Source organism: Pholis gunnellus, assembly GCF_910591455.1.
Source record: "Pholis gunnellus genome assembly, chromosome: 15".
Lineage (NCBI taxonomy): Eukaryota > Metazoa > Chordata > Actinopteri > Perciformes > Pholidae > Pholis > Pholis gunnellus.
The window spans coordinates 13,438,001-13,449,948 of NC_136542.1; the positions used below are offsets into that span (position 1 = coordinate 13,438,001).

At 41.8% G+C, this 11,948-nt stretch overlaps 2 protein-coding genes across 4 annotated transcripts; one reads left to right on the top strand and one right to left on the bottom strand.

The window, feature by feature from the left end:
• Positions 1-1,561: 1,561 nt before the first annotated feature.
• LOC306707315 (hepatic sodium/bile acid cotransporter-like) lies at positions 1,562-4,470 on the top strand (the record flags this gene model as incomplete). Its single annotated transcript, XM_079174708.1, has 4 exons — positions 1,562-1,950; positions 2,071-2,275; positions 2,701-2,879; positions 4,233-4,470. 4 exons carry the CDS (start codon positions 1,562-1,564, stop codon positions 4,468-4,470), a joined length of 1,011 nt encoding a protein of 336 aa, XP_079030834.1.
• A 618-nt stretch (positions 4,471-5,088) lies between these two features.
• Positions 5,089-11,259, bottom strand: LOC306707356 (sushi domain-containing protein 6-like). 3 transcript variants are annotated; one of them, XM_079174750.1, is made up of 10 exons: positions 10,881-11,259; positions 10,152-10,289; positions 9,384-9,575; positions 8,930-9,121; positions 8,496-8,687; positions 7,564-7,755; positions 7,220-7,414; positions 7,000-7,132; positions 6,499-6,893; positions 5,089-6,410 (listed from the first exon to the last, which is right to left on the bottom strand). In XM_079174750.1, the coding sequence occupies exons 2-10, from the start codon at positions 10,267-10,269 to the stop codon at positions 6,385-6,387; spliced, it is 1,635 nt and encodes a 544-aa protein (XP_079030876.1). In that variant the 5' UTR covers positions 10,270-10,289; positions 10,881-11,259; the 3' UTR covers positions 5,089-6,384. The 3 variants fall into 3 exon arrangements, with proteins under 3 accessions (XP_079030876.1, XP_079030875.1, XP_079030877.1); XM_079174749.1 differs by having other exon boundaries at positions 10,152-10,293; XM_079174751.1 differs by lacking the exon at positions 7,564-7,755 and having other exon boundaries at positions 10,152-10,293.
• Positions 11,260-11,948: the final 689 nt, after the last annotated feature.

Consider the following 11,948-nt stretch of genomic DNA (forward strand, 5'->3'; position numbering starts at 1 on the left):
AACTAAACTACATTTGCAATGTGTTTTGTAATGAAGGAATATGTCATGCAGTGCAACAATATGGCTTTTTAGTTTAGACATAAAGGTTGCAGTTACGATATAACAATACATTATATAAATAATGTGAGAACAAACATAGTAATGACTGCTTTAGATAGGAGAAATGATTGGTGTCTTCTCAAATCCTTTGTGTCTAAAGGGTGGCTTTAACAGCAAAATTGTAAACGACTGCACAGAGGAAAATGGCTGAGTGGTTGCACAACATTCTTTAGTACTGGAGGATTACATAATGTCAGATTACACCATCTACACGCAATCAGTTGTAACGCTGCTTTTTTTGTAGCAGCTTAATTGGGTTTTGGGGTTGGTAGTCGATGGGGATGTCACCTGCAGGGGTCAACTGCTTCCTCTGTCACTTTTTTTGCCGATCAATAGTAGAGGTCGGACTGTGACAGGTTTGAAAACGGCTGGCATCGTGTCTGGCTAGGTTTCACGTCAATATTGTGCATTCTTGTTAGAATAGTACTACTTATCAATCAACGCTGATCAATGTACCGGATTTTTTGTCCGAAATGTAAAAGGGCTATCTGTAGAGCAATAAAACAGACTGGACACATCTAATAGTGTGGAGTAAAGCTGGTATTGTATCTGAAGCCAATTCGGTTAAGTATTGCAGGTTATTCAGTAATATATCATGAGAAACTATGATAGGGTTGGATAATGAGTTGGAATTCTAGATTAATGATTATTAAAATCCAGCACAAGTTGTTACTGCAAGAACGTGTTAACAACACAAATTAAATGTTTATTTATTAAAATGTATTTGTTTATTTTGAGTCAATCCCACTTACATTATCATGTTGGTAACGCAATGTTTTTAAAATGTGCCCGCTTTAGAAACAAATTGTCTTGGTGCTAAGTACCACAAACCGGCTGCAGAAATCAGAGAGTATTAAGAGATGGACTAAGGCGTTGATGGTTTTCATCTTTTCATGGAATTAGTTGACAGTAAGACAAATATGGAATAGTTAGCGCTACGTATCAATGTCTACAGGAATAACAGTGATGCTACAATTTCTCAATTATTTTATCTTAGGGAACACACAAAAGGCAACTATTAAAACACCTGAAACAATAATTGCCTGCAGCAACTGCTGTTTTCTTCTTCTATATTGTATTTTATTTTTTTACTTCTATATTTCATTAGACTTTTTATAGGAAACACTGATGAGGATTGTAGAGAATTATCAAAAAGCTCCTCATTTGGACATTTGCAAGCTGCAAAAATGTGAATGAGCAGGTTTGTGGGTGAGTTATATGAAAATGATATGAGATGCATTGCATAAAAAAACCTGAAAAATAAAATAAAGAAGTACTCACACTTCCTAACCAAACACTGAAATAAAATGTAAGCATGTGCATTTATATAATATAAAAAGTCTAATGACGATAATCTCAAACTGTAATTGTTCTGCTGTTAATGTATTTGTATCATATCTGCTTTGTGGGACAGGTGAAAGTCGCAGCACAGTAAACACATCGTGTCGGGAAGAGCACAACAATGAACGTGACAGAAGTCTACATGGGAATAGCTAACATCTCCACCCAGGGAAATGTCTCTGGTAATGGCAGCATGGGTGTCCTGAGCATCCCCCCCTCCCTAAACAAAGCCCTTAATATCTTCACCATCATCATCCTCTTCATCACCATGATCTCCCTCGGCTGTACGATGGAGATTTCCAAAATCAAGACCCATCTCCTCAAGCCGAAAGGAGTAGCCATTGCCCTGGTGGCCCAGTTCGGCGTCATGCCCCTGACTGCTTTCTCTCTAGCCAAAATGCTACAGATGGATCCCGTCAAGGCTGTGACTGTGCTCATCTGTGGCTGCTGTCCAGGGGGAAGCTTATCAAACATTTTCTCCCTGGCCATTAAGGGTGACATGAACCTCAGGTAAACCCCCCCCCCCCCAGTTGATGTATTGATTCCTGACAGAAATATTCCATTTGAGACGTTGTACATTTCCGGCATGTCGGTCTACTAATGTTTCTCCTCTCTCTGACACCCTCCCAGCATCGTAATGACCACTTGCTCCTGTATCGCGGCACTGGTGTTGATGCCTTTGATGCTCTATATCTACTCCCAAGGCTTCACCGGTCTAACAAATGCTGTGCCGTACGTCGGCATCGTCTCCGCTCTCACGTTCACCTTGGTGCCTTGTGCCATTGGCATCGCCATTAATCACTACAAGCCCAACTACTCGTCGGTCGTCAAAAAAGTGAGACTCCTGAAATGTGCCTCACACAAAATCTGTTGTAGACAGCAGGCATTTTGACTTGTGATAGGAGGGGGGAAACCAACATGCGCAACACCAGGAGCCTGAAGCTGAATATAATTACACTATTATTCATTTGACTATTTCCCTCTGTGCTTTTACTACTGTAAAAACATCATATCTTACAGAAAAAGGACCTGTTCCACAACAAGTCAACACATGGCGTGGGTGTTATTTGTCGTCCAAATAAACAGGAAGCCATAGTCCTTAAATGATAACGAAGAGTAGACCTTGAAGCCTCCACATGATATTTGGCAAATTTGGAAGTAGGGAAAAAGAGAGAAGTTTCATGCTTTAATGCTGAGATTCAAGTACCATTAGAGGAGAAAAATTGACGCTTGTAACATGTGTTTTCACTTCCTCGACAGGTTGGCCTCAGCATCCTGATAATCTCCGGCATCATAGTGTTCAGCCTGTCTGCTTTGGTCGTCAAAGACATTATATGGATGGTCCTCACACCCGATGTTCTGGTCGTGGCTGCACTGATGCCACTGATTGGCTTCATGCTGGGATACATCATGTCTTTCATATGCAGACTCAGTCCACAGTAAGTGTATACACGCTACATGTACCTTTCTTTGAGTTGCTTTCTTGATTTTGAGTTGCTTTCAAGTCGGCTATTTCATCCGAGGACTGACCCCCAGGGTCATCATTCTGTAAAACGGATTTTTTTTTTTCTTGTTCGTTTTAGCCTCGTGTGGTCCATCAGTTGAATCAAGGGGCCTCCTATATAGGACCGACCCCCAGGGTTATCATCTTGTAAAACTGAATATTTTGTTTATTGTTCGTTTTAGCCTCGTGTGGTCCATCAGTTGAATCATGGGACCATAGGACTGACCCCCGGGGTTATCATTTTGTAAAACGTAATGTTTTTTTTCTTGTTCGTTGTAGTCTCGTGGGATCCATTAGCTTAATCATGGGACCTCCGAGAGGACTGACCCCCAGGTTGGGAACCAGTAGTGTTTACTTAAAAAAATCCATTTCACTTTACATTATACTGATATATTATATATATTTATTATAAATATACGACAGCTTGTAGTTACTATATGTATTACTATATGACTTTATAAAATATGATGCAGTTGTAGATTAAACTACACAAAAGTAAAAATGCATAACAGTAAAATACTACTTACACAAGTGTGATGGTACATTTCCACTGTGACTTATTTACCTGTTTTTACTGCCAGACCGCTCAGTGTTTTGACCCTTTTTGTCTAGTGAGATAAAACTTCAAGGTGTTAGGACCCCCAGTTATAAACAAGGTTAACGAAAGTCAGACATGGTCAGTGAGGGTCCCCTCAAGTAGAGTAATACCTGTGTGTGTGTGCCTTACTCAAGGACAAGACTAAATATGGTATTTCTGCTCAGCTTAGATAAGAGTGCAGAAAGTTGACCATTCAATAGTTAACCACCGAATGGTTAGAAACTGTTGTCCAGATGTCTTAGTGAGGACTCGTCCTACCCCCCCGCCCTTGTGCACGGCTCCTTTATAAGTTGTGCACACTCTGCACCCTGTTCGTCCTCCCTCAGGCTGCATTGCACTCTGTATGATTGGACCTTCTCTGCACAGAAACTTCTTTTCTCAATGTTCTTAATTTCAGTATCAGGTACCACTCGGTACCATTAAATAGTTTTTCCACCACACAATAATGCATCGGTAATAATTGAATATTATATTATGTAACAGTCAAACCCTCACTGGAGTTTTATTATTCATGTACTTATGTTCTTTTACTTAAGTAAAGGATCGGACTACTTCCCAGCTGTCCCATGTTTAAGTTTCAAACTAGCTTGTGTTCAAATATTCTAAAGTTTTTCCAAGTTATTTTTTTCCTAGTAGCCATAAAATTGGTGCATTATCAAAAATGACGACAAATCACTCTCCTCTTTTTAGATGTAGCAGAACAGTCTCCATGGAAACGGGTTGTCAAAACATCCAGCTGTGCGTCACCATCCTAAAAGTGGCCTTTCCCCCTCAAGTCATCGGAGCCATGTTTCTCTTCCCTCTGATATACTACATATTCCAGTGTAGCGAGGCCCTCATCCTGACCCTGTGCTTCAGATGTTACCGAGCCTTCAAGCCACCAGCCGAGGGTAAATGTCACAGCTGCCGGTGTGTTGTTGCAGAGTGAGGCCGGGAGGAGGGCAAACGAAGCAGCACATGCGCTCTTCTCCGCTCCACACAATTGTAGCCATGAGAGCAAAAGAAAGCAGAAGTCTAACGTCTCCCTTCTCTTACACAGACGGTGTTGACATTAAACATGAGGTGGCGAAACAGCCATGACTGTTTCGCCGATGACAACCCAGTGCTGGAGAGGCAAACCAAGATGAGCTGCATCGCACCGATACCGAGGACGCAGCGGTTCAGTGCCCTCACTGTCTCCACATCGTCTGCACATTCCTCACTTAGGCCTGTGATGCTGAAAGACTGTGGAAGCATGTGCAACAACTAATACTTTTAGTATTGTTTAATCAATTCTATGCAATGTTAACTATAGTGCCTGCTAGCCAAATGATTAAGAATCATGACATTTTGTATTTATATTTTTTCTATTTGGAAAATCTGTTTTTACTGAAATCTGCTAATTTTATGACTGACACCGTGAGAATGAATGAGTTTATAAAATCTATTGACGTGCCATTTGCTCTTTTTAGACTGTATGCTAAATCAGACCAAAGAGAAATCTCAGATTCTCCAAAGACGTGAAAAGCCTAATAAAACAAAGAAGGAAATAGCCAATTTGGACATCTTAAATAATATTTAATCAAAATGGGCGTATGTTATATACAGACTAAACCTAAAACTTTCTTTACATATATTAAAAAAAAAACATCTTCACAAAACACAAAACCATTCCTCAGTCTAAAAGCAAATTCAATGCAGAGTCAAACAAAGTGAACAAAGACATTGCACTAATCTGTACACGTACTCATATTTACAGTCACATACAACGTGCTGCAGTAGAACCAAAACTGAAGCGGCGAAGTGAAAAGACATATTTTCTTTTTTTTTTTTTTTTTTATGTTTCCACGAGTTGTGGAAGCATCAAAAGAAGCCATGGCTGATCAACAGCGCTCTGGTTACAGGTACATTAAATAAAACATCTCAGTTCCCTGTTTACACTTAAAACATTACAATTATTTTACAAGCAGTCTGAATAAATTAAGAGAATAATTATTTTCTGGTGTACAAGTGACGTGTCTGACAAAGCCACACATTAGATCACTAAGCAGTGGACGCTTTTAACAGACATTCATTTTTTTTTTTTTTAAACTCCTTATTTGACATATTACAGATACCTGTGCATAGAAGTGGAAAGCTAAGGCCATTGAGGACATGGGTACGAAGAGAACACGTCTGAACACTTACCGAGAGTGAAATGTATCAAATGCAGACCTGAATCGTCTCGTCTCTTAAAATGTTTGCCCTCAATCCGATGGACAAAAAAACCACAGCAAAGGGAATCTTGGGTGGACAAGCAGCCTTAAACTGTACAGTGGCATCTGGAATGACGCGAGTAATGATCAACAACATCTTAAATAATCATTTATATTCACAAAAATCTTTTGAGGGACAATAACCGTAAGTGTGCATGACTTGGACAACAAGCTAGACTACCTGGACTTCATGCATCTTTGCCGATGTGCGTCTCAAATGGTGCGATATGTGGTTAAAGAAAAGTAACGGTGACCAAGACACGTAAGAGATCATTAGCTCTCAAAATGGGTTTGCAGCTTCCAAACCTTTAAAGGCACACTCCTGCAGGGGGTGCCTGTTCTTTCTGTTTTTGTTCTACATTTTCAAACTGAGCTTTACACGTTGGACGTACATACATCGTGTAGGAATTCCTCTAAAAAAAAAATGTAAGCACGTATGTACATGTGAATCCCATCTCTGTTCTCCTTTGGGATGGACCGAGGAACTATTCAGAGTAACCCACAGCGTCACTCGGAGCCTCGTCTGTGTTGACAAACTCTCCCCGCTCACCAGTACAGGTCAGTAGCAACGCTGGTTGTCTCGGGGAGTCCAAAGGCTGCTGCATTGTTCAGGCCTCCTTCAGCAATGGCATATCTGAAGAGAACAGACACATTTCTCATCAGTACAAAGTGTGGATCTTTAAGTAAAAAAAAAAAAGTGTGTTGGACTGTGCTGTGTTTACCATCAGAGTTGTCCATCTCAGAGTCCAGAGACAGGCTGTGTTGGTCGCTGCCTGCAGACGGCCTTCTTTGTGAGGATGAAGGAGCGGCAGCGCCTGCATGCTCTAGAACCCAGGCAGAGGAGGAGGGGGATGAGGAGGGGGATGAGGGCGAGGGCACAGGGTGCACGACGGCCATCTCCGACTGCTGCTGTTTGAGGGATGAAGGCCTAGAGGGGCCAGCCTCTGGCGCTGTGCCATGCTGACCCTCAGACAGCACTATCTGGACCCGAGACTCGGAGCTGAGAGGCGAGGCTGAGGCCCCGCGAGCATTCACAGCCTCCTCATACGAGGGCAGAGACACCTGGACTCCTTCCACCATGATCGACACGGGCTGGCCGGACACGCCGTGATCGCGTCTAGGTGTGGAGAACCAGAAGAAAAGTTAAGAATCGGTCAACTTGTTACTTGTACGACTACTCTCCGGATTTTTAAGAGCCTTCCGTGTTTTGAGGGCGGACTCACCGATGGAGGGACTTGAGTTTCGGCTGCAGAAGTACAAACAGCACCACCAGGAGCAGGAGCAGGGCCACCGAGCTGGCTGTGAATGCCACTATGGACAAGGCGGGCATCCCTAATGGTAAAGCTGGATTGCGGTCTGCGAGACAGACAACAATCGACAGTTATCAACGCAGAGCTTACTGTGATCATCCAATTGTTCAAATGTGTGATCGACTGTGTTTACCTTGCTCCATGAGGCAGCTGAGCTTCATTTGGCTGTCCCACTCTCCATACTGACAGGTAAGGTATTTGTACTCTCCCTTCAGAACGTAGCCCTCCTCACAGAAATATTCAATCACAGTGCCATGAGAGAGTCTTTGGCACGGGGCGGGGTGGCAGGTGTAGCCCCCGTTCTCTGGCTGAAATGGAGGCTGGCATACTGTCCACGGAAAGACAGGAAAACAATAAATGCATGAACTCTATAGTGTACAAGAACGACATGCAGTGCTGCCCACTTTCCCCATTCCTGTTCAACCTCTACATGCTTCCTACTATGAAGAAACTAAATATCTTAAGGTTTGTCTTTACCGTCACTGCGTATACAGCGAGGAGGTTCAGAGGACCAGTGTCCCAGCGTGGAGCAGGTGAGGCTGCTGGGTCCGTCTGGCAGGTAACCAGGGTCACAGCGGTACTCCAGTACTGTTCCCACGGGGAACGAGCTCCTGTTCGTGTCTGTCAGATTAGTTGAGCCATGCTGCACGGTAGAGGGTCTTATACAACCTGAAAAACAAACAAACAAACAGAAAAACAGTCAAAAACACAGTTAATAACTAATACAGGAAATAGGAAAACACAACATTAAAGTGGTCTGTGTCACGGATAAACGGTTGACGTGATTATCTGTTCAGAACTAAGTTTAACTCTAATAGTTGTCAACTTATCTACCTTCTATGGAGTCTGGCATGAAAGAAAGGGAACCAATAAATACATGGATTCTAGTGTTGTAAGGTGTGTCGCTATGTCTCACCTTGGTGTATTTGTTAGTAATTCAAACTTTCTTTGTCTCTATTCAGGGATATTCTTAGTATGCTACATTCTGGGCAGCGTGTGGGTCATAATATGTCCGTTCCTGTTATTGCAGTTGCTGGATGTTGATTTTAGACGCCAATGAGTCTCCGACCTCTTGTGGAGCTGGTTTGTATGATCAGAGCCCCACTACGTCTCTGACGGCATTTACAGGAAGACTTCAACTTGTTTTTGAATGAATCCACATCCATGTTATTAATGTAAACAAACTGTAGGTTTTAAAAACACAGATGTTTGAATTAAAAACAGAAGATACTTACAGGTTTAAAAATGAAATACATATTGACAACGGAATCAAAATAACAAATAAAGAATGTCAGACTATAATACACATAAAGCGGATCATATCTGTTCATTCAGGCTACAGCACATGTTGGTACCAGGTGTTAAGAGGGTCAGACTGCAGAAGGTACTATGAGGAGGCTTGTTTTTACCGTCACTGCGTATACAGCGAGGAGGTTCAGAGGTCCAGCGTCCCAGCGTGGAGCAGCTGAGGAAGCTGGGTCCCACTGGCAGGAAACCAGGGTCACAGCTGTACTGCAGCACGGTGCCCACAGGGAACAAGCTCCTATTGGTGTCTGTCAGATTAGTTGAGCCATGCTGCACGGTAGAGGGTCTTATACAACCTGAACAAACAGAAAACAGTCAAAAGTACAGTTAATATAATAGAACAAGAAATGTAATAACAATTAACTTAATGAATTTGAAGAAAAGATTATTTGTTTTGAAGGATTAAATGGAGACGGTACAAACGTCAACGGTTGAGACTATCTCTATGTGGACTAATTTGCATTGTTTTGCTGACAGGTGAGCGTTTAAGACTCATGGGTTGACCTATTTCTACATCCGAGTTTGAGGACTGACCCACCTTGGCTAACACAACTGATCTGCATGGGGCCGTCCCACTGTCCATCCTGACAGGTCAGGTAGTTGTAGTCCCCACTGAGAACGAAGCGCTCATCACAGAAGAACTCAATCACAGTGCCGTGGGAAAACATCCGGCAGGGGGATGGGTGGCAGGTGTAGCCCCCATTTTCAGGTTTAGAGAGGGGTAAGCATGCTGATGGGGAAAAAGATTCAACACATATGAAAGTACCAGCCTTATTTTTAAAAGTGTTTTGTGTTGTTTTTAGTTTATATGCAAGCAAAGGTAGCTAAAAATCATTATAGAGACGAAAGCGACGCAAAATTAAACTTGAAAATAAAGATGTTTTTTTACTTATGAATGAATGATTTTAAATCAGTTTAGCTGCTCACAACAGTCACTCCTCATTACTTAACAAATCAGAAAAGACAATCGTGGACAAAATATCCTATCTTACCACCACTGCGGATACAATGAGGAGGGTCAGAGGTCCAGAGTCCCAGCGCGGTGCAGGTGAGGATGCTGGGTCCGTCCGGCAGGTAACCAGGGTCACAGCTGTACTTCAGCACGGTGCCCACAGGGAACGAGCCCCTGCTGGTTTCTGTGAGGTTTACCCAGCTGTTCTGGACCATATAAGGCCTCGCACATCCTGGGAAGAGAAGACCAAAAAAAAAGAAGAATTAATACAACAAATATTTGATGGCCTATGGTACACATCTAAAAAGTATTTGCAGTGGCACCACATGTGCCCAGAAAATGCCATGGCAATGAGATGCATTGTCATGGAGCAAACACACTGTATTTGATGTGGATTGGCGGTGTCATGGTGGACATCCGATTTGCTTTTAATGTATTCCACAACGCATTAAAAGTAGTTCATTATATAGTTACATTAAATATTAGTAATCATAAGTATAGTAAACCATACCAAAAAATAACACATAAATGACAATGATATCAGCTAATTATAGGGCTGTTTATTAGGGCTGTACTCTTAGTGATGATAAATCTGATTGGATAATCTGGCATATGTCTAAATCAATGTTAGGAGCGAGTTGATTAAGTCTCCCCTGTGTAGAACAAGCGATGCATCCCGTCTGGTCTGTATTCTAAGGTGATTTTAAAAATATTTCTTCAGCAGAGAAATTAAAGCTTAATGCAATACGGACAGAACACATTATGTTTTGAATTGCAGGAGTGTGCAACCATACACGTTGCCTCTTACCTGATCCTTGCCCAGTGGACACTGCAGTCAGTGTCAGCAGCAACAAAAAGAACCGCTCAGTGGCTGAGGTGTGGGCCCAAAAGGCTTTTGATATTGACTCTATCATTCCATTGCACATCTTCCCCTGCAGAGTCAACTCTACCTGGTATGATGAGAAAATATAATCAGAAAATGGTATACATGCATCACGATGAAAAAGCAATCCCAGTAGCCTCGATCATAGGCTGCCACCTGCCTGACGCAGGTACTCTGCAGAGCTTGGGCAGCTGCCAATGAAATGGGTGTGATTGTGCAACAGTAGCACAATGACAGTACTAAGAAAAAAAAACACTAGCAATAATGGTATTATCATTGAGCAAGCTAGCGGATATGGCAAACCAATTCATATCTTTAACGCCGTTGATCGTGTCAGCGAAGTAACGACTTTAGCTAATTATAACTGGTTCTATCTGATCCAGTGGCTACACACCCATTTTCTGTGTAACCTATTAGCTACGATAGCTACGTTTGATAGCGTTACAGAACAAAACAAAAATATATCCCAGTTACATACTCAGTGTAAGTTAGAGTAGATGGTTGATTGCTAGCAACTGAGCCACCAAGTAAATATTAGTATCCAACAGAGCACATCTTAGCTGGTTGTAATCGTTAAGTTAGCTACCTGGGATAATCAATAGTAGCTTTCTTGGTTTGCTAAAGCTAGCTAAACATGAAAATAGCGGTACCCACCTCAAAACACTGCCTCGAATCCTCCACCCTCGCTTTCTCACACTGTAGACATGTATCAATACCTCAGCTACATCGACGACATTTAAAGTTACTGACGAAATGACGATAATATGATATAACGAGCCAAGGGGCACTGCTACAGCTAACTTCTAGATAGCTCTCTATTGGCTAGCTTGTTACCGGCTACGCTAGCTAGCTGCATCGATCGAGGCACCAGCTGCGCCGCCTCGATTTCGTCCAGTGGCCATAGTAACTGCGGTCAGGTCAGCAGACACTCGGATCTCCGTGGTCAACCCAGCAGACACTTAAATTGTAGTGCGCCTATATGCTGAAATTCACGGTAAACGCATTCAAACGGCACGAATCGGGAGCGAGCGAAGGACTTTGCAAAGTTAGCGGAAAGATTACCGTGAGACAACATCCGGTTTTCTAAATAAAATGTCAAATAAGTGGGAAAGATTAGCGTCAGACAACATCCGGTTTCTAAAATAGGATGTCAACGAAGCGTATATTGCATTTGTGGAAATAAGATTAAATGAATTACATTAACATTAAGTATAAAACGTGTTACCTGCATCTCGTGAGCTAAAGGGAAAATACAACTAAATTGTGTCTTTATTCTTTGATTTGAGGGTTGCTGGAAAGATAATGAAATTAATAATATCTGACTTACTGATGTGTTCAGGACATTTCTGACCACATCCAAACAAAAATGTTAACAAACATGTTAACTGTACCACTTAAGTAAAAGTCATTCATTTGTACCGAGAAACAGGTACATTTCTGAATGTTTGAAGGGTTATAAAAAGTATTTTCTCAATAATTCCAAACAGGAAATAGACAAATTGTCTCATGAATGTGATTTAAAGTTAGGTCATGAATTCGATTTTGAAGGGCTTTAACTTTGAAATGCTATATCAGAATGTCCTGGTTCTGTCTGAGTAACACCTTGAGATGGTCTGCTATTAACCTGTCGTGAAATGATTTTGTAACTATGCAACAATTTAGTTGTATTTCCCTTTAACTCACGAGATGCATGTTTTATACTTAATGTAAATATAATTAATT

Bases quoted from the DNA above. Each gene is read 5' to 3' on its own strand.
- LOC306707356 (XM_079174750.1), bottom strand. From the start codon at position 10,269: ATGTGCAATGGAATGATAGAGTCAATATCAAAAGCCTTTTGGGCCCAC. The intron at 8,688-8,929 runs GTGGGTCAGTCC...CTGTTTGTTCAG, and splicing joins GATCAGTTGTGTTAGCCAAG to GTTGTATAAGACCCTCTACC. The intron at 6,411-6,498 runs GTAAACACAGCA...TGTTCTCTTCAG, and splicing joins TGAGATGGACAACTCTGATG to ATATGCCATTGCTGAAGGAG.